Source organism: Eurosta solidaginis, chromosome 3 (genome assembly GCF_040869045.1).
Source record: "Eurosta solidaginis isolate ZX-2024a chromosome 3, ASM4086904v1, whole genome shotgun sequence".
NCBI classification, from domain to species: domain Eukaryota; kingdom Metazoa; phylum Arthropoda; class Insecta; order Diptera; family Tephritidae; genus Eurosta; species Eurosta solidaginis.
This window is the reverse complement of record NC_090321.1, coordinates 32342796-32369419: the sequence shown is the minus strand read 5'-3', so window position 1 is coordinate 32369419 and position 26624 is coordinate 32342796. Positions and strand designations below refer to the sequence as shown.

Genomic DNA, 26624 nt, shown 5'->3' with positions numbered 1-26624 from the left:
ATGTTACTCTCTTACTTACAACTATATGGTATACAATAACAATGTTAATAAAACTTACGTGAACCATAAAAGTGAGTGAGTATATAAGCTTGAGTGGCTCAGTTGCTTATATGACTTTAATGCCATAACATGTGCTCTTAAAAGCTGGATTCAATGCAGTTTCACTTCACTGAAGCACATAAAAGTGTTACGTATTGTGCACAAAGTGAGTAAGATAAAAAAACATTACAAATGGAAAATGTCAATAAAAAACAATATACACGCATAAATTTTAATAAAATATAAATAAAAAATAAAATATTGTTACAAAAATAACAATTGCAAGCGCAAGTGATTCTGCTCTGATTCCGCAGACGCCCAGCAGCTTTGTTACTGTTGCTCTGCTCGCTTTTGTGTGACCCACTGAAGTCTGCTACTGACGCAATTGACTATTACAACAAGTGATCGTCACGTACTCGTTGGGTGCGTATAAACTGCTTTTAAGTCATTAAGTTTTACAAGCATAATTCCACATGTGTGTCAGGGCACCAGACTTTTGGACGTTGATGTAGCAGTACAGAGTAATTGTTTCAGTATGCTTTTGGGTCATGGGTATTATCATGATATTTTCAGGTGTGCGAAACTTAATCAAAAGAAAAGCGTAATTGAAAGAAATAATAAGTTTTTAAAAGAAATTTGTAATCTCGTAACTGATATATATACAGCTTTATTATGGCAGGTCTAAGTGTCTGTGATGTGATGCCTACTAGACTGGATTGATAAAAAGTTTTCAAATGTAGCTCCTGAGTTTGCGGGTTTTTTTTGATCACTGCATATACAACCGAATTTATTTTGTTATTGCAAGTTAGTAATATTACATTATTTTAAAAATTTCTATGTCATAGTTTTGATATTAAAAACTCTTTATTTCCATCCAATACCCTTTTGAGGACTGAAGCCGTTTAATAAAGCTTTGTTAAGCAAAGCGTTGCGGCCTCTAAACGTACGCCTCCCCTTTGTTTCGTTTTAAAATCGATCGAGTCTTCTGGAGACAAATTTCTTAAGACGCATTTTTATAGGGCCACCAAAAAAACTTATTGGAAAAATACCTTTTTAACTTTAGAAGACTAGAAGTGGTTTCAACATTTAGGTAAAGAAATGGTATTTTTAAAGACTAAGGCTGAAACCTTAATATATCTCATGTGTACTGTAGTGAGCTTTCGTTGTCTACTATCAAATTTGGTTCGAAGAAAAATCGGTTTCGGCATCGTGCCATCTTCAGTAATTTTTTGTTCTGATCAGTTCTTATCGTTCATATTGTGTTTATGATCCGTGTATATATAAGCAAATATTGTCAAAAGTGGATGTACATATTCATATGTGAGCTGTTAAGATTAAGTTGAGCAGGCCTGTCCGAGAGGACATCGCACAAACTGAATGAGTGCGTAGTGTTACCAGAAGCTTGTTTAACAATCCAATTGAAAAACCGGTCCTCTTGGTATAACTGGAAGCTTTTTGGGGCCTACGCCACTTGCTGCTCGTAGACTTGACTGCTGTATTATTTCTTATAGCTGGAATCTTAGCCTGGCAAACATAGGGCACCAGCACAAAAAATTCTTAATTGTTTCTTTCTGCAACCCAGATTTCCTTCATCAGCCTTTACTGCCTAATTTAAATGCACGTAACGCTAGAAAGGAGTGTCCCTTTCCTTTTAATAATATAATTAAGATTGTTAGTCTAAGGTTGTACGATCTACCCGACCAAAAATAGAAAAAAGAAAAGGAATGGAAAAGGAAGGTAAGTAAAAAAAGGAAAGAAAAGAAAAGAAAAGAAAAGAAAAGAAAAGAAAAAGAGAAGAAAAGGAAGGGAAAGAAAAGAAAATGAAATGAAAGGAAGGGAATTGAAGGAAATGAAAGCAATGAAAGCAAGGAAAAGAAAAGAAAGGAAAGTAAAAGTAAGGCAGAGAATGGAATGAAAGGAAGAGCAAAGTAAGGGAGCGAACAGCTCAACTTCGATTGGATACTGTAAGAGAATAAACTCTTACTTACTCAGAATCAACGGCGACACACTCAAAGAAAAGTAACTAATTATTAACCACATAGAAGGCATAACTGAAAATTAAAAGCAAGAGCAATAAAAAAGAAAAAAAATGTAGTACAACAATGCTATCCTTCTAAAATATTTCTCTTTTGAGTTTTCATAGTTGCTAGCAGTAAAAAAAGGAAGATCGACAATAGTTTGAGATAGTTTATCCTTTCTGGTCTTTTCTTTGTGTTATCTCTCCTTGACTTTTTATTGCAGGTATTTTTAGCGAGTTTTCTATTCACTTTGTTCTTGCTTCAGCTATTAAACTTTTGAACTGAAGTTTTTATTTTCGCTTTTTTTTGTAGCCCTGTTGTTCACTTTCTTTTTATACTCAGCTGAGCAGAGCTCACAAAGTTTATTAACTTTGTTCGCATAACGGCAATCTGTAACGGCATAAACTAATCGAGATAGATATAGACTTATATATATCAAAATGATCTGGGTGAAAAAAGAAATTCATTTAGCCATGTCCGTCCGTCCGTCCGTCCATAAACACGATAACTGGAGTAAATTTTGAGGTATATTGATGAAATTTGGTATGTAGGTTCCTGGGCGCTCATCTAAAATCGCTGTTTAAAATGATCGGACTACAACCACGCCCACTTTTTCGATATCGAAAATTTCGAAAAACTGAAGAAGTGCGATAATTCGTTACGAAAGACGTCTAAAGCGATGAAACTTGGTACGCGCGTTGACCTTATGACGCAAAATAGAAAATTATTAAAATCTTGAACAAAGGGCGTGGCACCGCCCACTTTGGAAACAAGGTAATTTAAAAGTTTTGCAAGCTGTAATTTGGCAGCGGTTGACGATATCATGATGGAATTTGGCAGGTACGTTACTCCTATTACAATATACGTGCTAAATAAAAATTATCAAAATCGGATGGCGAACACGCCCACTTTAAAAAAATTTTTTTTAAGTTAAATTTTAACAAAAAATTTAATATCGCGATTTCGAATCGAGCTCCTTAATATCTTTACAGTCAACTCCTGTAGTGATATGATGCAGCAAAATACAAAAATAGAAGAAAATTTAAAAATGGGCGTGGTTCCGCCCTTTTTCATTTAATTCGTCTAGAATACTTTTAATGCCATATGTCGACCAAAAATTTACCAGTCCCTGTGAAATTTGGTAGCGGCATAGATTCTACGACGGTAACTGATTTCCGTGAAAATGGGCGAAATCGGTTGAAGCCACGCCCAGTTTTTATACACAGTCGACCGTCTGTCCTTCCGCTCGGCCCTTAACACGATAACTTGAGCAAAAATCGATATATCTTTACTAAACTTAGTTCGCGTACTTATCTAAACTCACTTTATCTTGGTATAAAAATGGCCGAAATCCGACTTTGACCACGCCCACTTTTTCGATATCGAAAATTACGAAAAATGAAAAAACGCCATAATTCTATACCAAATATGAAAAAAGAGATGAAACCCGGTAGTTGGATTGGTTTATTGACGCAAAATATAACTTTAGAAAAAACTTTGTAAAATGGGTGTGACACCTACCATATTAAGTAGAAGAAAATGAAAAGTTCTGCAGGGCGAAATCAAAAGCCCTTGAAATTTTGGCAGGAATACTGTTAGTGTTATTGAATATATAAATAAATTAGCAGTACCCGACAGATGATGTTCTGCATCACCCTGGTCCATATTTTGGTCAATATCTCGAAAACGCCTTCACTTATACAACTAAGGGCCACTCCCTTTTAAAACCCTCATTAATACCTTTAATTTGATACCCATATCGTACAAACGCATTCTAGAATCACCCCTGGTCCACCTTTATGGCGATATCTCGAAAAGGCGTCCACCTATAGAACTCAGGCCCACTCCCTTTTAAAATACTTTTTAATACATTCCTTTTGAAAGCCAGGTCATACAAACACATTCCAGGGTTACCCTAGGTTCATTTTGCTAAATGGTAATTTTCCCTTATTTTGTCTTGAAAGCTCTCAGCTGAATATGTAATGTTCGGCTACACCGGAACTTAGCCTTCCTTACTTGTTTTTGTTTGCATGTATGCTTCATTTTAGCTGTTCTTTGGTTTCAATAACTAAGAATAAATTTTTTTAGTTTCTCGAAGTTATTCAGTAGACAATTGTAATATATTTTTTAGAAATGATGCACAATACACACATTGTGATAATAAAACAGAATATGTTTAGTTGCAAGAAACTTAGAAATTTATAAAAATAAAAGCACTGACGTTGGACAGGGAGAAATAGCGCAAAAGTTCAACGTGACGTATGAGTAACATGAATTCTCTGGACGAGGCTATGTAAGTGTGTTTGTGAAAAACATCCTAGGAAGTTAGGTGCGTAGGTTCCTCAGAAAGTTGTGAATAGAAAATAAAATAAAATTGTACAAGAATGGCATCTTAAAAATGTATATTATATATTTCTCCGTTTTGCTTTCATAAACTTTATAGTGCCACACACGCATGTAAAAAAAACGGTGCAGGAATTGCTATTTCTATACGATATAAAGAAAAAATTATATTAAACTTGTATTTTCTAGTGTTTTTTCTACCAATAATTTGAAAATTTATTAATTTTCTAAAAAAAAAGGTAAATATTTTTTATTCTTCTAGTTTTATCTAGAACGCATTTGAAGGTCTCAGAAACTCGTTAGCTTTTTAATAAGAATTGCACCACAATTATGTTACGTATACGCCATGTGATCTTAGGAACATTTTTTTTTCGCTAATTGTCTGAAAAATGGTGAAGCATACGTCTATTTACAAGGATAGCAGAAGGTCTCACATATTCCCTAAGGACCTCACACGGATCACTCCTGGTCATTTCTCCTAAAAATATTACTCCTTTTAACATTTAGGACAGAATTCATGAGAGATTACTCTCGCCATCGCAAAGTGTCTACTGTAAAGGTAGATCAAAGAACCGTAACTTAATTCGATAGTGTTTCCGCTCCTATGATTTGTGGTAGTTAACGAGCTGGAGCTAACATCCCACGGTTACCTGCAGTGATGACCTTACAATTGTGGTCAGAGTTGAATTTATAGAGACCTAGCGTGATTATTTCAAGGACTCTTTGGAAACGGTAACGGTAGTCAGGTTGGATGAAGATGAATATTTATGAGGACTAGCTGCGAACCGTAGCAAAACACAGCTGTTTTCTTTTACTATGATTAACTAGATTCTGAAACTCCCTTTATGGATTGAAGTAAAGATGGTAATTCCACATAAGCTTAGATACTTATGAGGGGCATATTTTGGACAGTAAGTTGTCGTGGAGCGTCAGTTGGGACATTGGTAGGGCTTGAAGACTCTCCCCAAGGTTTGCACACTCTCTTTAAAAGAAGATAGTTACACCAAATCTGATTTACGGTGTATTGTCTCTTGAAACACATTGCATATGGCGAACATAACCAAAATTTTAGTGCTAGCCCGTGAACTGTGCTCCTAGCACATTGTAAGTCAAGCAATATGGAACTTGCAGTTCTCTAAAGGGAACTCTTAAAAAATTAAAGTTGCGGTGAACTCACTGTTCACCGACCAAAGGAAATACACAAATTTAATTAAGTTGATACTGAGCTTGATTTATTGTGCACTCGTTGCACTCACTAATACGACTGATCTAAAACATATTCTTTTGTTACCAACTAACTTTTAAGTCTAACTTACTTATGCCTACGTTGCAGATCCCACCACCAACCGACATTTCACAAACGATGAGTTGCGCGTATAGGCCAATACTGCTTATGCTGCACTTCTCACGCCTTATTAGTTGTATTGTGTTACCGATCGCTTGCGCGTGTACTGAGTCAGCGAAAGTGATATTTGTGGCAATGAAGAAGTCACATGCACGGCAACGTTAGTAAAGGGTGCGTCATTAGTTAGTATTGGGATTACGGGTGTGATAACTCCTCCACCTTTAAAGATCTGCGTCTCGCAGATCAAATGAAAAACCTGAGGGGGTTATGGTATGTATCGAATGGCTATTACTTTCTGATGGTAGGCTAGCTTCTGGGTATTCAATTTTATATGTGGATATGCCCTTCGTGATTTTATTGGTGTTCGTGTCACAGCTCCACTGTTCAGAGATTTCTGGGAGGTCTGGTTTTATAATGCACCGTCTCCATAGGATAGCAGCGACCACGATTATTGCGCATATTTTTAGGGCTTCTGTAACGATAGAAAAATTGATCTCATTAACGTATCCTAGATACTTAATATTCTCCATCGTGATGTCGTGCACATATTCTAGGTTGACCTTCATTGTGTGATTCCTGACATTCGAAAGGGCGGCAACGCCTGCGCTGTCATTACCTCGTTGCTGGAAAATACTTGTTCTTGACTGTTTCGTTGCTTAGTTGGATGATGTAGGTGCCATTAATAGTGCTTGAGGCATTGCTGCTACTGATCATGCCTTGGTAGTTTGAGAGGAATATTGTGTTGTCGTTTACCAATTCTACAATTGATCCGTTTCGTCTGGTGAACTGGCAGCTAGCGTCTCCACCTTTTACTAGTCGTGGAATGCAGCTGTCCTCTTCCAATTTCGACAAGGATTCTGACTTATATATTGTAGATGAACTGATTACCATGCAATTTCCCGTCACTCCGTATGTTTCCTCTTGGTTTACGAGCATCCTGTCAAACGGTAGATCAAGTTGCTTATTTTCGTAGATGCCAGCGCGAGTGATCAGAAATTTATATTTGTTAGCTGTTACTTTTGGCATCGAGAGCACATAGAGGAGAAGTGTCCCATTCGTGTATACTGATGGTTGACCGTATTCAATAGCCTCGATTACGTTCTGGTATGGAAGGGTCTCTACTTCTGACAGTACTTGGTTGACCTCATCTTTGTCAAGTAGATTCGTGTTGACAATGCCCCGTTTTGCCAGTTGACATGCCCGCACAATTTCGTTTACCTGTTCGCGAATGAGCAGGATGTTGTGTAGTGCATTTCGATAAAATTCTGTCGCCTCATTTTCTTTCGCTATGTAGTTAGTGCGGTCCACCACCTCGTCGATTTTCTTTAGGACTTCCTGGGTGGCGGCGAAGAGTTTTTCATTGATCTTATATTGGTGGTTATTGCTTTGAATGACTTCATTTTGGCTGTGGAGAATGTAGTTCCAGTCGGTTGCATCTGGTGATCCTGCTAATCATTTCCATGCTGAGCCTATCCAGTCTATAGAGCGACTGACCATTGCTTAACCTGTGCCACCCGTAAGTTCTTCAAGTCGTTCCAATGTTTGGTTGATGTAGAGATGCGCTAAAATCTGGTCGTTAGCGCTCTTCATTAAACGGTTTGCCAAACTTTCCATTTGCGTCATAATTGTAACATATTGCTGTAGATTAATAACGTGAACCAGCTTGAAGGATCCACCAATGATCCATCCATTCCCGTTTTGGATAGTTATGATTGGTGTTTTATAGTGAAATATATGAAGGGCGCTGATGGCTGATGCCAGCAGTGGGAATCTGGAAGGATGTTATTAGTGTTAGTGTGTTAGTAATTGTTAGCTTAATCACAAATATTTGTTTTACAAGATTGTTTGTATTTTTTCATTTTTCATCTAAGTTTAAGTTTAAAACTGAAGTTAATTTCAAAGGAATATGTTTGTTTCGGAATTTTAGAATTATAACATTGTAAGAGAGGAACGATTTTATGTTTGTTTATTTTTGATTATACTTTACATTTTACGATTGTTAATTGCTTTGGTTTCGGTTAGTATGTTAGTATTAATTTGAATAAAAAGAAGGAAATAAAAAATTTTAGTTAGATGCAAATAACTAAATAAAAGGTGAAAAATTAATTAAAAATAAAGTGAAATGAAAATAAGTAAATGAAAATAATTTTTTTTTCCTGCTTGTCCTGCGGCTTAGGCGCAGGTTAATATTGTTAATATTCTTTTATTCTTTTCTTAAACTTTTTTTTCTTTCCCGCGGATTAGGCGCAAGGAGTATCAAGATGTGTTTTGCGGATTATATTTATCTTTTTGCATGCGGATTAGGCGTAAGCTTGCAAGTACAATTATTCTCCGATTGCTTTCTTTTTATTAGTATTTTTTATAAAATTTTCTTTTTTCATACTCCGGATTAGGCGAAGGATTAAGTATCAATAAATGTTATGCGGATTAGGCGCAAAACTATTTAATTTTTTTTTTTTTTGTACGGATTAGGTGCAACTTTGTATAAATTCGGTTTAAATTCTTTTGTAGGATAGAGGTCCATACTGTTCTCGAACTAGCTATGGGGGATCGTGTGATCCGTTTTGAAGGCAGCGTAGCCATTTGTCAAATTCGATGGCGCCACCCGCTACTAAGGCACGATTTGTCCCACTAATAAGCCGGGCTCTTGTAGTTATGAACATGTCCTTTGTTTCAATAAAAAAGGTATTTCTGAGAATTAATTTATCTCAGTATCTTTGGTTTTTTTTTTAGGTTTTAAAAAATTTTTTTTTTTTTTTTTATTCAAACCAATAAATATCATTTTCAGTTTCAAGCGCTAGGATGTGTATTCCTGCGTTTGACATTTCTAATGTGGGTTTTGTGGATTTTTTTCCCACTAACTGTGGTTGCGGACACCTTGTTGTCTTTTGCGACAATTTCTTTTTTGTATATGGGTTTTGTTTTCCCTTGATCTGTTTGTCCTTCACATATATGATATCATTTTCATCATAACGCTCCAGTAGAGGTCTTCTTTTATTGCGCCGTTCAATATACTCTAGTTGTTTTTGAGTCAGTAAGGTTTTTAAATATTCATTTGTTTTCCTGCTTGTTTCGAGGAGTTCTTGGTAATTAGCCGCTTTTGCGCGATTGAAAAATACCTCAGTGGGTTTCTGGTTTATAACGGAATGAATGGAGTTACTATAACGATCTACTGCTATATTTACTAGCTCTTTGATTTTTAGCCTAGGGCTATCTATCTTCAGGCATTTGATAATTTCGATTAAGGTGGAATGAAGCCTTTCGACTTGACCGTTCACCTCGCTTCTCTGAGAAGGTGTACGATACAGCATAACTCCCAATGACTAAAAGATTTTTTATTATTGGGCTAATAAGACCGCGCTCGTTGTCGGTCACGAGTATATCTGGGGTCGTAAAGTAGTGCAAGAGATTGACTATTTTGTCCTTGAGGTGCAAAGTGGACTTATTTTTTAGGTGAAAGAGTTTTGCGAACTTAGAAAATTTGTCAATGCAGCTCAGAAATTTTTCTCCTTGTATTTCGAATATATCGACGTGAATTATTTCGCAAGGACGCGATGGGATAGGTGTATTTTGTACCTCCGGTTTATTGGGACGTCTGTCATATTTACTGATTTTACAAGTTTCGCAAGACGAGACATAGCCCCTGATTATGCTGCTCATTCTTGGAAAGTAGTACCTCTAGAATTTGTTTTTTATTCTCATTGGCGTTGCGATGAGTTCTTTTGTGCTCCGCCCATACTACTTCACAGATTCTGTCGGGATCTCTCAGATCCTCTACAATGCACTGAGCTACTCGGATCTTATATTGCATGAAATTTTCCAGGTATACTTTCTGAAGAAGTCCTAATTTACTCTCTGGCATTTTAATTCCGTTAATAACGTTTGGCCTAAGTTTTTCCTTCAGAACACTAATGAGCTCCTCTTCGCCGACTCCATCTATCTTTAAATAATATCGCGAGTAACCTGGATGGGGTTCTTCAAATATTTCTAGCCTACCCCCAAGTAAAATCTGGTTTCTAAATACGTTTATGGGAACTTCAACGAAGGGTATAAGGTCGGAGTTGTCCTGTTCTGCACTATGTACGGTATCACCGGCCTCGCTTCCAGAATCCGCTGTTGACCCTGTGGTTGCATTTTGACTAGCGGCATCGTATGTGGACGTTGTAAGGGGGTTTGCATAAGTTTTGAGTCGGGACAGTACGTCAGCTACGACGTTAGATTTGCCAGGTTTATAAATTATTTCGTAATTATATTCTTCGATCCTGGCCTTCCAACGTTTTAGCTTGGCGTTGTAGTTTCGGTTACTTAAAGAGAAGGTTAGGGGTTGGTGATCTGTAAATATTCGTATTTTTTTTTGCTCCATACAGGTAGTTCCGAAGGTTATCCGAAGTCCACACGATAGCAAGCATTTCTTTTTCGTTTGTTGCGTACGCCTCTTCTGTAGTAGTTGGGCTTCTCGATATGAACGCTATGGGCTTGTCTTTGCCGTTATAGTCCTGTGATAGCACCGCTCCAATAGCAAAATCGGAGGCATCGGTCGTAAGGTTAAAAGATTTGTCGAAGTTAGGGAAAGTCAAGACCTCGGAGGTCGTCAGTATCTCTTTGAGATTCGCGAACGCTTCCTGTGCTTCCTTGTTCAAGTTAATGGATAACTTTTTCGATTGTGTTGCTCTTACCTGTGCGTGTTCTCCTCGTGTGGGGCTGGTAAGAGGTTTTGCAATTTTTGCTTAATCTCGGATGAATTTACGATAATACGATGTTAGTCCTAGGAAGCTCTTAAGCTCTTTTAAGTTAGACGGAGGCAGCATGTTTTTAATGGAATTTACTTTCTTTGGGTCAGGAAGTATTCCCTCAGAGGTCGCAATATAGCCAAGAAATTCTACGCTTGTTTTAAGGAACTGCGTCTTGTCAAGGTTAACCTTGAGACCCGTGGCTAGGAGCCTGGAAAGTATAGTCTCAATGTCCTTTAGATGAGTGGTTTCATCCTTACTAAAGATTATAATGTCGTCGATGTATACAAAGCAAATACGACCTATAAATTCTTTTAACACGTCGTCTATCATGCTTTGGAAGATAGAGGGTGCATTTTTGAGACCGAAAGGAAGCCGCAAAAATTCGTATTTTCCATTCATGGTGGAAAATGCCGTTTTCGGTATATCACTTTCTTTCATTGGGATCTGGTGAAATCCCGAAGTTAGGTCAAGTGTCGTAAAATACTTTGCACTACCGAGACTCGCAATGGTGCCATTAATGTCAGATATGGGATAGGTGTCAGGGATGGTTACGGCATTTAGCCGTTTGAAGTGTATCACCATTCTATACTTTTTTTCCCCATCTGCCTGGGATTTCTTTGGCACAATCCATATGGGTGAGTTGTAGGGACTTTTTGAAGGACGAATTATGCCTTCTGCTAGTAAGTCTCGGATTTGCTTTTCCACCTCCTCGCGCATATTAACGGGGTAGGGGTAGCTTTTAGTGTAAATGGGGTTTTCGGTTATGGTTCTGATTTCTGCCTGGACATTGGTTTGGATTTCCATGCCTCGGTCAACTGGGCCGAATAAATTTTCATATCGATGTAGGATCTCGTAGAGTTTATTTTTTGTAAGGTTCGTGATATCATTGCCGAAAGGAATGTTTAAGGTAATGCTGTTGACCTGCTGCGCCTCCTTCCGCTTAAGGGGCAGCACAATATCTGGTTTTAAAATGAGAGTGTTGAGCTCCCTGTCTAGGACTGCTTTAATTTCCGACAGCGTGTCATCCCCTATTATCCCATCAAATGATCTAAGCCCTGGAAGAACAAAAAATGTGGTGGGAATATCAATGCCTACGAATATAAAAAAATGTCCGCGTATTTTCCTGTCTACATTTATAGTTCCTCCTGCGGAAGTTACCTTAAACGGTTTTTCTAATGGCGTAGTATTTTGAGCTACGCGTTCGCTTATATAATTTTTGTTCGACCCTGTATCCACTAGAAATTCTAAAATACCTAAATCCTGCGTCGCGTACTCTATATAAGGTACGCCGGACACGAGGCTCCCATGGTAAAATTTACTTGGTCCCCCGTGGTTTGTTCTTTGTTGGTTTCGATTTGTTCTTCATCAACCGGTACTTAATGGTAAAGTTTCTGCTGCTTGCTAGGGTTTGTGTCTGAATATCCTGGGGAGCTTGTCCCCCTCTTGGCGCTGTCATATCTTGAAAATCGAGTGCCGCCTGTCTGGCGGGTTTGAGTTGATGGTTCTGCTTCTGCTCTTGCCACCGCCAATGGGATGCTGTTGCTTCTCCAATTTTGGGTAGACTGATTGCTTATTCGGGTTTGCGCTGATCCTTAGTAGGAAGGCCTTTGTTGGTTGCCATTCTGCCACACGCGGTTTCCATTTGGTTGAACTGAATTTCTTTGAGCGGAATAACCCTGGTCGTGGTTGGAATAATTCCTTTTAAAAAATTTTGGGGCTGAAGGTTGGTAGTTGTCATTAAAATTTCTATTATCCCTGTGGAAGGGTGGGCGGTAAATAGAGTTCCTGCGGTTTACATTTAAAATTTTCAGACATGCCGAATATGCTTCAGGTAGTGCTTACAAGTTCTGAACTAGGAGAAGGGCAGGCAGATCCCCGTTTAGGCCCCTAATGAAGACATCTAATGCTCTTCGACGATATGCCTCTGCTAATGCCTCTACTGTTTCCCCGTGTGTATACTTTTCGGCCTTTATAGTATTAATCATTAGAGACAGTTGTTTTTGAACCTGCGCATAAAAGTCGGACATCTTCTGACGCCCTTGTGACATTAACGTCAATTGCTGCTCCAACGTTTCTATATCCCTTATATCAGCGTAATGCAGGGAAATAATTTCCTTTACCCTGCCCCAGTCGGAATCTAGTATATTTTGCGCAAGTAATGCAGAGTCTGCTGCGCCCCTAATCTTCCCCCTAATGTGCCTAAAGATGTCTGCGTAAATCGGCTTATATCGCACTATTTCGTAATCCTTTATTACCTGTTCTACACTATGGACCCAGGAGCCATAGTGCTCCCGTGATCCATCGAATACCTGCAACTCTTTTACGCAGTCCGGCAGCTTAGCCACCTCCGCTAGCTCGACCTCCGTCCGAGAACTAACTAGCGGTTCTACAGACGGTTCTGGCCTGCTATCCAATGACTGCCTGCGCACTTCCTCTACTTGGGCTTCTAGCCTCTCCAGGTTACTACTGAGCCCCGACAAAGACTCGTCGTTATTTTTCGACTCGACACTTTTGAGCCTTTTTTCCATTTTCTTCAGTTGGGAGAGAATGGCATTGATAGCCCCATTCGTCTCCGTTAGTGACTTCCTGATTTCTTCAGAGTCCATGATTTTATTACTGTAAAAATAGAGGAAGAAAAGGTAAATATAATGTGATTAGATTATACTCACAAAAGCCAGTTTCTCATTGGATTAAAACTGTGTGCTCTTTTATATTTCTCTTCTTGAAGAGCTTTTGTCCTTTTTTTCTAAAATAGTTCACTTAATTACTGGGCTTTTAATTTCTTTGCCCTTTTTTTTCCACTTAAACGCTTTTTTGAAATTTTTTTTTTTTTTTTTTGAGTGATTCACTTAGTTTTTTGGGGATTTAATTTTTTGTCTATTCTCAACTAAACCCTTAAACACTTTTTGCCCACTTTGCACCCGCTGTCTCGGGCGCCACTTACAGTTCTCTAAAGGGGAACTCTTAAAAAATTAAAGTTGCGGTGAACTCACTGTTCACCGACCAAAGGAAATACACAAATTTAATTAAGTTGATACTGAGCTTGATTTATTGTGCACTCGTTGCACTCACTAATACGACTGATCTAAAACATATTCTTTTGTTACCAACTAACTTTTAAGTCTAACTTACTTATGCCTACGTTGCAGATCCCACCACCAACCGACATTTCACAAACGATGAGTTGCGCGTATAGGCCAATACTGCTTATGCTGCACTTCTCACGCCTTATTAGTTGTATTGTGTTACCGATCGCTTGCGCGTGTACTGAGTCAGCGAAAGTGACATTTGGGGTAATGAAGAAGTCACATGCACGGCAACGTTAGTAAAGGGTGCGTCATTAGTTAGTATTAGGATTACGGGTGTGATAACTTGGATAATGGCTTTTTGATTAAATTTCAGATTATTGTGAGCCGAAAACTAGAGAGCAGCAGTCATTCTATCAACTCGTGCTTGACTTTCCAGCTTTTGAAGAAACTCAGCGAAGCTGTTTTGGTCTCGCCGCACTTGCAACTCCTCAAAATTTAACTAGGTTCGGCTTTAGACAAACATTCTATCCTCAAGCTTTAGAAAATCTGTTGGAGTTACATAAGAAATATTTTACTGAACCTTTGGAATACTGGTTCTATTTATACAATAATCCAACATAAAAAAATTCCAAAAGGCTATCCAAAATTTTGCTCCTGCTTTTGTTCTTACAGACGTAGCCACGAATGGGCGGAACAAACTGATGTACGACCAAATCAATTCGATTTTCAATTCAATCTTTCGACCTAATCATTTTGTTACATTGATACTAGCTGATTACTTTCTCGTCGTCCTCAAAAATCTATTTGCTTTATCTGCGCAGCTAAGTAGGAGCAAAATATCCACCTTCCTAACCTCTACCATACTCTCGAAAGACCCGAGTCGACTTGCTTGCAATCCTGGCCGTCAAAAGAGAAAGTCATAAATTTACTCCTCTTCAACCGTATTCTGATTGCTCCTGCAGAGGGAACTTATTGGTATGCGTTACAGCCGCTCTAGTAGTACTTTTACTGTAAGAAAGTTTAGCTTGTGAAAGAAAATATTTCTTTTTTTATTCAAACATGATCACTAGAACCTTCTGAGTTCACAATTATCCAGGCAGGTCCACAGCAAGTTCGTTGACACCATTTCATACTTATTTATTTTCCTGTTCGTGCGGAGCTGTTCGACTTATTTGTGCTCATTTGGAATCTCTCCTGTTAATTTCATCTGCAAATTCGTTTCCACAATATTTCTGTGAATAGGCACTTATTACTTAGATGCCTTATGGACGCCAGCAACGCACGACACCCCGACTTTATTAAGTTTGATTCGTGAGCATTAGCGGTGCTCTAAGAACAACGCCTAGCGAAGCTCCGCAGTTCAATCTTGACATCTTTCCATTGGATCTAGCTGGTTATCGAACGGCGGCAATGTCAGCCCTGCGCCTAAGGGAGTTGTCGTGTTGGAACAACAAGACAACAGGACACTCAAGTATACTAAACAACTACAGTTTTCTTCCTCCTAGCTCTGATCGCTCTGCGACCACAACAGTTGCGGAAACAAACTTTAAGATAAGCATTCCCATTAGGGATGACTTGACGGAGTCGGAAGGGTGCCTAGCTATTTACAGCAACTTTTCCGTATACATGGACGGCTCCAAGTTAAACGGTAGAGTTGGAGGTGGAGCATACTCAAAAGACCTTGACCTCCTGCTCTCGTTCAGACTACCTGACCACTGCAGTGTATTCCAGGCAGAAGTTTCAGCCATAGTGGAAGCCGCAGCTAGGATAGGGACAAAGAAATATTTATTTTCAGCGACGGCCAAGCTGCCATAAAATCTCCTGGCTCGTACACGTTCCATTCTGAACTAGCATTAACTGTCGCCGATCTCTGCAAGAGATGACCCAACAGAACCGTATACACCTCACATGTGTCCCTGGACATAGGAACATCGAAAAAAACGGCATTGCAGATGAACTCGCTAGGCAGGGTACAACCAGGCAGATTCTAAGAACGCTTAGGTATGCCCCTGTTCACATACAACCTAATGCTAAAAGAACACATCCACCGCCAAGCCGACAAAAGATAGCTACAAACACCGGGGTGTCGAATATTGAAGGAAAACTGGCCTAAATGGGATTGTAAAAGATCCCGTATGTACAACCTACGTAGGAATACAATTTCCACACTTGTGGGGGCACTAACTGGTCATTGCCTTATAGGTAACCATTCAGAAAGGTTAGCAGCGTGTTATCGCCGATACTGCAGGAGTTGTAAAGATGATGAGGGGGAGGAAACGGTGGTTCACCTCATCTGCAACTTTACGGCACTAAGCGGAGCACGGCAGCACTTTCTAGATAATCTGAGCCAGGTTGTGGATCATGACGTCAAGGACCTGGTAGTTTTTTATCAGGCTCTCAAAATGGTTCGAAGAGGAAAGTTCACGGTGTATTCTCGTGGTATCACAACGGGCCTAAGTGCGCCCTCGGGCAGCCACCTCAACCTAAGCTAACCTAAATTTTGATGGGTAGTTTGAAAAGTTTTAATTAATTGTTATTTTTTTTTTTTTGTACCAAACTTTGGGGGATGTAGGGTAAATACAATTTCGCTATGGTCTATCATTTCTATTTCAATTTTACCGCATCATTTACTGTAATGTTGCTTAAGTTACAACGCATCTTGTGCTTTAAATTATTTTCATGCCCGTTTACGTGACTTAGTAGTACTGTAACAGTGTTGCACAATTTTCCAAATGCAACAAGCGCACAATCAAATATCAAATGCTGATTCAGACAAAATCAGTGAAAACTGCACGCATTTGCAAATTAGAAGATGATGAGTGTGATGTTAATGAGACAAAGCAAAAGAAGTGCAAACCACATACACACACAGTTAAACTTCTGATATCAACATTAAGCTGAGATAGGAATATGGAAAAATACGCAATCGAGGTAGCGAGAGAAATGCTTAAGTGAAATACAAAATGCAGCAAATTTTCTAATGAAGCAGGTGAGGATGAAGGCACACTTAGACACGTACCAACGAAGAGATGTGCAAGTGTAAAATGCTTTGCTTTGAAATTTCAGTTATCTATGTATTTGGATAGCTGCGTGAAAAACGTGAGGGTATGTTGTTTGTACATATGTATGTAAGAAAAACAAAACCAAATGCATATATAAAGAAGCGTTTAAGTAAATTTCCGTGAATTTACTCATTGCCACCACAAAATTAGAAAATGCAAATTTTGCTTACAATTCAAAATTATGGTATGGCATACAATGCATGGGTGCCTTTACAAATAAATACCCTGCAAAAAATCATGCCATCAATCCCCAAAGAGAATAATCTGCGATTGATCTCTTTCGTCTTCACTGGGCTATAGTTGATCCCCTCTAGTCCCTTTTGGGTACAGTTGGGTTAAGTTAGTTTGAAATTTATGTAGAAAATTTTAAGAAACAATCAAATAAAAACAAATAAAGAAGTCTAAATTCGGGTGAAACCGAACATTACGTACACAGCGTGAGCTTCAATTGCACATTTAAATTCAGATAAATTACTTTTCTACATAACACGTGGCACCGCTCGTTTAAAAAAAATTTGCCCCCATTTCCTCTTACAATAAAACTTGATAAGTGAAATATCATTGATTCAAACTATTTTTTGCTAAGTTATAGCCTATTATTCTAGTCTACGGCCCTTTTCAACCTTTTAAATTTGTTTTATATAAAAGTGTGCGTGGTTTTTAACCGATCCCGTCTATTTTCACTAGAAATATTTTATGCTTTAAGGAAAATATGTGTACCCAATTTCGTTACGATATGTTAATTTCTCTTCGAGTTATGGCTCCCGAATTCAAAATTGCTTAGACAAAAAAGGGGCGGTGCCACACCATTTTTTCAAATTTTAGTGTTTTGCAATTTAATGTTATAATTCTATTTATAAAGTAAAATTCTGTTGATACAAAGCTCTTTTTCGCTAAGATATAGCTTATTATTTTCGTCTACGACACTTTCAAAAATCTTTTATATAAAAATGGGCGTGGTCTTTAACCGATCTTGTCCATTTTTTCTAGAAATATTTCTTGCTATAGGGAAAATTTGTGTATCCAATTTTATTATGATCCGTTAATTTTTCTTCGAGTTATGGCTCTCGAAAAATAGAAAATTGCTTAGTCATAATAGGGGCGGTGCCACGCCCATTTTTTTAAATTTGAATTTTTTCCTATTTATTGTTACAAATCCACTTGGGAAATGAAATACCATTGATATAAAGCTCTTTTTTGCAAAGATATAGCTTATTTTATTAGTCCACGACCGTTTTAAAAATCTTTTATATAAAAGTGGGCGTGATCCTTTACCGTTTTAGTTAATTTTTCTTCAAAACATTCCTTGCAGTAAAGGCAACATCTCTGCCGAATTTTGTTACGATAGGTTTGACGATTTTTGATTTCTGATTAATAATATTTGTAAAATTGATTTTATCAAAAGTGGGCGGTGCCACGCCCATTTAAAATTTTATTTTATTTTTTTCAAATTTGTATAAAGGGTGTCAATATCAGTCCACGCGTCAAATTTCGGCACTCTAGGTGTATTATTTACTAAATAATCAGGTTTTTTGTGTTTTCCAAAATGTTATATATATATAAAAAGTAGGCGTGGTTATGATCCGATTTTGCTCATTTTCAATATCAATCTATTCTGGACCCAGATAAGCTCGTGTACCAAATTTGGCGAATATATCTTAATATTTACTTAAGTTATCATGCCAACGGTCAGACGGACGGACGGACGGATATGGCACAATCAAATTTTTTTTCGAAACTGATTATTTTGATATATGGAAATCTATACCTATTTCGTTTCCTTTATACCTGTACAACCAACCGTTATCCAATCAAAGTTATAACACTCTATGTATAAGTACAGCGGGGTATAAAAATCCAAACGCAATGGGAGAAAGAAAAAAAGGTTTATGTAATTGAAATGAATTATTTCATAAATATCCGGAGCCGCAAGCCGAGCCTTGTATACAGGTATCCTAGATTTTACTCTCGCAGAATTTGTTTTTGTTATATTTTCTACACTACCAATACGAAAAGAAAATAAAAATATTGTATTAAATAATATAGTTATCAAATCGGTAAGAATCCTAAGTAGAAAGATGACTTATCCGAAAGTAATCGTAGACGAAGAAGGATTATCTGTCCAATAGCACGCGTCGGGGTACGAAGAGGATTTGCCCGACAGTAATCAAACAGGCACCAACAGGACCTGTCCGACATCATCTATTCGGGTACAAAGGGGACATTGGAACAGTACCCTTTTAGGGTATAAATCGGAGTAGAAAAAGGATCTGTCCGAGAGTACCCCTAGGGGTGCAAAGAGGTCCTCTCCGACAGTGCCTGCTCAGGTGTTCCACATCAATTTATTGTTAAACAATTTTTAAACTTATGTTATTTATAAGAGTATTTAACAAAATACTTGTGAATTGTTTTAATGGGTAGAATTACCGTAGTAAAAAGACTGAATTTATTTAGTTGATTACATCAATATAAACTGCAAATTAAACTAAAACAATAATAATTATTTTTCTTATTCAGATGTTTGATGGGCCAATGTTTATTATGTTTGGGTTATTTTATATAAGAGCTATTAGGCCGGTGGTTTTTAAGCGAAAAACTAAGTTTTCCTTTATCCTCCTACGCGTTTCGGTACATTTTGTACCTTCCTCAGGGAGATATGTTTTTATTAATAACATAAAACAATTATTTTCAAAAGAAACATTTTACACAACATTGAGAATTTCACTTATATTACATTCAATTCAATTTAAAAAAAAATGTTTTTCCAAAACTATATAAATCTATTCGCGCTGCATCCTTTTCGTTGCTCATCTCATCACACTGTGTGCTTTTTGATTGCTGTGAAGTAAGCACAGTTGATATTGTCTACGTACTCTTTGAAGTTCACACAGTCTTTTATTCTTTGTTGTATTCGCAAGCCCTCTAGTGTTAGCCTTGTTTTTGTTCTTCTTTCTATGTCCAATATACGCGCATTCGAAAAATCAGCTGAGTGATTGTGTATTGATAGGTGTTGCGAAAGTGCCGTAGAGGTCTTTTTGTTTCTTGCGTCTGCTTTCTGTTTGCTTATTCGTATTCCTAATGATCTTTTTGTTGTCCCTATATAAATTTTGTTGCAGTCTTTGCCAGCTTTTTCCTTGCATTTGATTTCGTATATCACATTACGTTGTTGCTCCTTTTCGATTGTGTCTTTTGTTCGTGTAAAAATTTTATTTAGAGTGCAGTAATAACAAAAAACTGCGTTGTTCTCCTGTAAAAGAAATAAGTAACGGAGTCTTAGTTCAGATGTAACCGAACATTATATACTCAACGAGAGTTTCAATTGTGGTCGTTTCAGATAAATTACTTTTATAATCCTACTGAGGCATATTGTAAACACAAAAAAGGAAGAGTGATATTTTGTGGAAATTTGGTATATGGGTTCCTTATCTCGATTCGTTTATGCCATTACGATCAACCGAACGCCCAATTCTGCTGAATGCAGAACACCATTTTGCTTTAATGGCCGGCACCTAAAAAGGCCATAAACTACAAATGCTAACAAAAAGTCCAAAGGAACTGGGAGCTACACACTAGTGTTGCTGTTGTCTCCACTCATTTCTTCTCTGCACTTACCCACTACATTTGGTAGCAAGGGTAACTGCCGTTATCGCAGCCCTGTGAATTAGGAGAACCGGCAGTTGGAAGGTGTGAAGTGGTCATGCTACGATTTTTAGCATCCTAGTGAAAATATCAGCATTCACTGATGCATTGTAAGTCATTTAGCACCTGCGTTTAAGATTGGGAAGAGCGTTTTCACTTTCGCGGACAACGTCAAAAGCCTCATATGGGGACAGCGCAAAATCAAACACTGAATGCCGCAGGTATCTCAATAACAGGGTCCAGCGCTTCAGTATCAGCACTGCAAGGATATTGAAGGCAACTGTAGAACTGAAGGTGTATGATATACCCATAAACTTTTTAAATTCTGTGCAAGCACGAACACTGATAGCAGGACAAATATGTTCTGGCCCGCGAATCCTACATAGGTGTCATAATGGTTCGTCGACCAAGGGATGCACTAACGTTCGTTTGCCATGCACTAAATTAGATTTAGTCGCCACTACTTCGTATGCGCAGTTCTATGCACTCCCTTTCAGCATGCATCAATTTCGTCATAACTATAAAAGCCATCTTGCTCACAGCAGTAAAACAATCAATCTGTCCGCACATTCGGGGAACTAAGTTCCTAATGGAAGGCTACTCTCTAAAAACTCTGGGTACAAGGAGTCTTTCGAAATGGAAACGAGGGTAATGAAACATTACAAGTTCAGCGCTTTCCAATTCGGGGGCAAGGGTGAATAGAAAGCATCCTCCTCTATCCCACGCTTATGTAGATATTCCTTGAAGACCCCACTCATAATTTGTGGGAGCTGGTAATTTAGTTCGCTGCGTTTTCGCTCGTACCATTCCGCTATATTCTATGCAGATCGGTCATTTCACCTGAGAGAAGATCTACTGGGATTTTCCTGGATAAAACATGTGTCGCATCGTCGGACAGAGTCCGGTAAGCACATGTAAGTAAAATGGAAGGCTTGTAGTAAATAGTTTTGGTGGTCCATTTTAGATCCGTGCTATACTGGTGCTGCATATAATATTTAATATTATCGAACTGGTTACGTTTCTTAATAGTTGACGGATAGCGTCGACTTGGCCACCGATGTTGGGCATTATACGCGTTAGGGATCCACTAACTCTAGAAAATTTTTCCTCCACCGCCCAGGAGTGCTCTTTAAAAGTTAGTTTTGAGTCAATGTTTACTCCTGGCTATTTGAATTGAGATGATAATCTCCTATGGTTAGGACTGACCTATCCAAAGCCCGCTGTGAGCTCATTAAAACCATATCCGCCTTATTGCTAACCCTCACCAGCCTCATGTTTGTCAGACATTCCTTTATTCTTCACAAGATGTCTTTACATAATGCTTGGAGCAGATCAAGTCTCTTGGCCATTGCTACTATGATAATATCATCCGTATAGCCGACATTTTCCGTGCCTTTGGGAAGGTCGATTTATCAAGACCTAAGGCCTTGAGTCTTGCTGAATGTAATAAGTGAGTGGACAATACTGACTAAAAAGTAAAACTAAAATGATCAAAAACAATTCTTCATTGAACAACTTTCTAAGATTTCTTATCTCACAGAGACTTAAAAGACAAAATGCATGCAAACATTTAGCCTTACCAAAATGTTTCACCTTAATGCTAAGAGCCTTACTTTACTTTCTAGTTAAATACGTTATCTAATTTTACCACTTAAGTCTTCATGATTTAATTAATTAAGCATCCATTGTCTAACAATTCATCGAACTCTGCTCATTTTAGCATCTTAGCTTGCTATTGTGAAATGCTACAACAACGTGTGGCAAGAACTGACTTAAATAGCAGACAGTCACCTCAACTTGCCTCATCAACTCTTTAATTATTTCCATTGTCTAAAACGGCTAGCGCTGCCTTGCCAAGTCACTTTCCTGTCAAATTTGCTCACCCACAGCGCAAGTTATTTCGCTTACTGGTGTGCGTAAGTCATTTCTTTTTTCACTCTTTGCTGATTTTATAAAATAACTCTTCCTTTTATAATTCTCAACGTCAAATATGGCTCTTGCTTACCTCGTACACATCCTCTCGCTTTTTTCCTTCCGGTCTTGCTTCGTTAACTCATTTGTAATTGTGCACTTTGAATGAAAACTTGAAGTCGCCTGCTTAATTAATTTACGTATTTTTATTTATTTAGTATCTAGAATAAGTATATTTAAAGTTGTAGCACTTGTTTAACCCCACCAAAGTTACTTGCTTACTACTTCTTTCTTTCTTTATCTCTCCTTCTTACTGCAGGTCGCACACACGACCCTACTTATGCGCTTTATCATATTGGCCAACAGGCAACACCGGGCGTCAAACAGTTCACTGAAACAGGTAAAAGTGATGTGCTGGACAGTATTCTTGGTGAACAGCAACAACAACAAATGCATGAAAGGCAACAAAATAGTGTAAACGGAAATTCATTTGGCGGCTTTGTATCAAAAACATCTAAAGTGAATGCATTAAAGGGTGACGGTGGTGTTGGTGAACGTAGCGTTTTCGACGAATTCAATATTCCGGCAGTGTTGGCAGGCGCTGGACGGCAAGAGACGAAATTCTTTGTGGATAGTAATCACAGTTTGGTATCACTAATGACACGCATTGTACCATCGCCCGATTGGTTTATTGGAGTAGATTCGTTTCAGGTGAGTGAGTGAATTCAGGTGGAGAGTGAAATAAGAATTGAATTATGAAATTAACAAGAAGGTGGGAAGAAAAATGTATATTATTCAACACGTGTTTGTCAGAGAGTGTAATTTTGAAGTAGTTAGTCTAATGTATTACCTGAAGTTCCACATTCACGTTTAATTTATTAAAGAGTTAGACAAAGTAACAAACTTTTAAGCACAGCGGTGTATGTGTTACATATTTCGGAACGAGCCAATCTATCATAAGAACATCTTAGGATGCTGGGTTTTGATCCCATGTACAACATGATACCTGTTGTTAAAAGCAAACGACTCTAATAATTTGGCTGACTATTTTAAAGCTCATCGACAGTCTCAACTCGACGGAAGGGCATCCGGACTTGACGAATTGGATCGGCTCCTTGTTAAGCTGCAGAATAGTCATGTTTCAATGGGGTCTATGTGAGTATACAAACTGCAGGGTGGTGTATTCTGTAGACGCTGGTCTTTAACCAATTGCTTGGGCAGTTCGACAGAGAACCAGTCAAACTTTCGGCATATGCAGATGACGTTTCAGTCAGCATAAATGGCAGATGTCTATGAACAATCAGCTCAGATTATCAATGATTAGCTAAATGGCAGCCCTGAAAACTACCCTCAGAACTGCAGTATATGCTATTCTGCACATCCCAATTGCAGACTTAGTAGCCAAACAGAAAGCTCTAGCAATTGCACAAAGGCTTCGGGCCTTGGGACTGCTTTTATTGTGTCGAACATAAGTAACGCTGGAGGAAGCTTGCTAAACCTTCACTCGCTCTAATATATTTATCGATAGTCAGACGGCGATCAAGGCAATAATCTCACACAGTACTTGACCAAAAAATGTCATGGAATGCAATTGGAGATACATACAGTGACCAAAGCTAACTTAGCAAACGATATATTCAATTAGTTTATGCCATGACTAAGCAGGTAAATTCCAAAGAAAATTGAAGTGAGATCGCAAGTACGTGCATCAAGATCGAATTTCAAAAACTAAGAAAAATGTGCACTTTTATTACTACTACATATATATTAGGCCGGGTAGATTTGTGGGGAGGCAAAAAAATCGCCCATTGCTCTGTGAAAATCATATCCTATGGGTCAAAATAAGAAACTTTGCCAAAGAAACCACACAACCAGACACAATTGCAGATCGTAAAATTGTTTGTGTTGTTTTTTTTAAGCCACCACAAGACACAGCAGGTAGAACTGAAATTACCCCTACCCAAAAGTTTGATCCAAAGGGGGGGGGGGGGGACGTCAGAATTCGTTTTAGAGGTATGGTTCCTTCGGCAAAGTTTCTTATTTTGATCCCTAGAATACGATTTTCACAGAGCAATGAGCGATTTTTAAATCGACTCGTACTAATATATACATATATAATCAACCAAAGATCATCAATATTTTTATAACTGCTTACTACATTTCCCGCTTCGCTAAGTTAACCGTTGAGCGTTTTGCACATTTGCGTAGAAATGTTATATCTCATACCATGGCGCAATTATATGGTTGGCTCATCTCTACAGCAACAACATACCTTTGTTCAGATTGTCAAAATCAGCGTGTTCGAGTTAGACTAATGTAATGGAATGAAAACATAAAACTTAGCAGCTTTTGTGTGTAGTAAGAAAATGTTGGCAATGTGTTGGTTTCATTTTGAGTTTGCCATCTCCTTCTGATAAACCCTATTCCAGTGAAATGAAAAAAATAAAATAAGCTGATGAGATGAATCAACCATATAATTGAGCCATGTCTCATACTATATTATATAGCTGGCAGTCACGACAGATGGACGACCAATACGAAATGTCAATCAAATTTATTAATAAGCGACATTATTTTATACACCACAAGAACCGCAAGCGTTAGTGGTGTGGCAATGCGTGTTGAATCGATTATTGATGCAAAATAGCCGTACGACAGCTAACAGCCTAAGGCGGCTCGCCTACCGCGCTGTTACTGGCTAAATATGCAGCGTCAATGCTATTAAGATGATACTTAAGTGCGCATTGATGCTTTGATGGCTTCAGGCAAAGAGGGAATACAAACAACACAGCAATAGGGACAACAAGAAACAATCCATTGAGACAGACCAATCAAATTAAATGCGTTCTAGCGAAAAATGTGACGTAAAGAGTAAAGAGAATGAAGATTGACAGGGTTGCTATGATATTAGTGGTGGACGGATTTATAGGTAGAAAAAAACTGTTAATCTATTGTGTGGTTGTTCAAAGTTGTGGGGTTGAACTAAATCAGTAAGCAGCATTCGATTTTCTTGGCTGCCATCATGTCATAGAAAATAACACATATAAAGGCATTACTGCCCATTGCCATCAACATCACTAAAAATTGTCATATTAACATTTTGCTGAACGCAGTTTAGTAATCATAGCCTACATCTCATTCTACGCTGTCTACGTTGTCGACCAAGGTTGTGTACATTTGCGTCAACTCGTGATGTTTACTGCTTTGAAAAGTTCTCATACTTTTTGTTTTTATTGTATGCCATGTAATGACAACGACGATGCCGCAATGTATCTTCAGTGCCATCAATAGATAGTAGCTTTCAGCTTCAATTGCTTTCGATTTGTATTTGGATTTTCATTTCAATTTGATTGCTTTTGTCTGCGCAGCAGCATCATCATCGCACTCACACTTTAACATTTAGTAACCACAAACAATCCTCTTTGAATTTTACTTTTCATTTCACTCCAATCCTACACTTTGTATAAAATTTACCGTAGACATACTTAGACTTTTTATCTGCACTTATTCGTTGCTTTTTTTTCTAATGGGCGTTTGAAGTTGTGCTTTTCTCATTCCCTGTTTATTAGTACTGTGCCTCCGCCTGTCCTCCTTTCATGTCGCAATTCAATATTAATTCGTTTCATATCATTTTTTTTTGCTAATGCGATTTGTAACGATTTACATTAATGACATGGACATTACACAATTGTATATACATATAGCATACTTTCGGGCGCATTTATATTGATTTTGAAAGCAATAACTGCTATCAATGAGTATCATTTTCGTTAGCTTTAAGCTAACAGTAATGCTTTTCCAATTAATGTAATGCACGCATTTAATGAAATATTCAAATTGAGTAACAGCGGAAAAAAAACCATTGCTGTTTTCATATCAAATTTGGCCCTTAAAGTATACTTTGTCATTGCAGAGAGAGAGTGAATGTTATTTGCGATAAGAAATTAGAAATTAGTGAATTGCAACTTTTATTAGCATTTTAAATGAGTTTTCTGTTGTTATATTTACTGCCTAGCATTATTGTTGTTGCAGAATTTAGTTTGAAACAAAATTTAAATCGAATTGGGTTTTGAAAAAAAAAGGTTTGAATTTGTGGGAGTCTCAGACAGAGTTTAGTCTTCAAAGTACTAAAAAAAAATGCAATTTCATTTTAGTTTAATCTAGACGCTGTATGCCCTTATTGCTTTTTAAATGTATGAAAATATTTTATTTGAAGCAATTTTATAATTTTATAATTTACTAGAAGACCCGGCAGACGTTATCCTGCACTAAATTTGGCCTATCTGCATACATTTTAATAAGCTCTTTTCGTCTGACTTTGCCCTCCCCCCTCTTCACTTTTTCCTAATCCTTTTATTCACTCCTCCCCCGTCTTTTTCGCTTCATCTATCTCCATATTTTTCTCATTCTATCTGTTTCTCAATCCCCTTCTCCTTCTCTCTTTTCTCTTCTCTGAATTTCTTCTCATTCCTCTGCATCACTTATTGCCTGTCCCAGAGGGTGGT

The 26624-nt window shown here is 37.9% G+C and overlaps 1 protein-coding gene across 1 annotated transcript in view; it reads left to right on the top strand.

The window, feature by feature from the left end:
• Positions 1-26624, top strand: part of mspo (M-spondin) — a 379491-nt gene that overhangs the window by 276961 nt on the left and 75906 nt on the right. The window contains exon 2 of the mRNA XM_067771342.1: positions 22439-22830. Within this exon, the coding sequence (XP_067627443.1) occupies positions 22439-22830 (392 nt within the window). The remainder of the gene's footprint in view (positions 1-22438; positions 22831-26624) is intronic.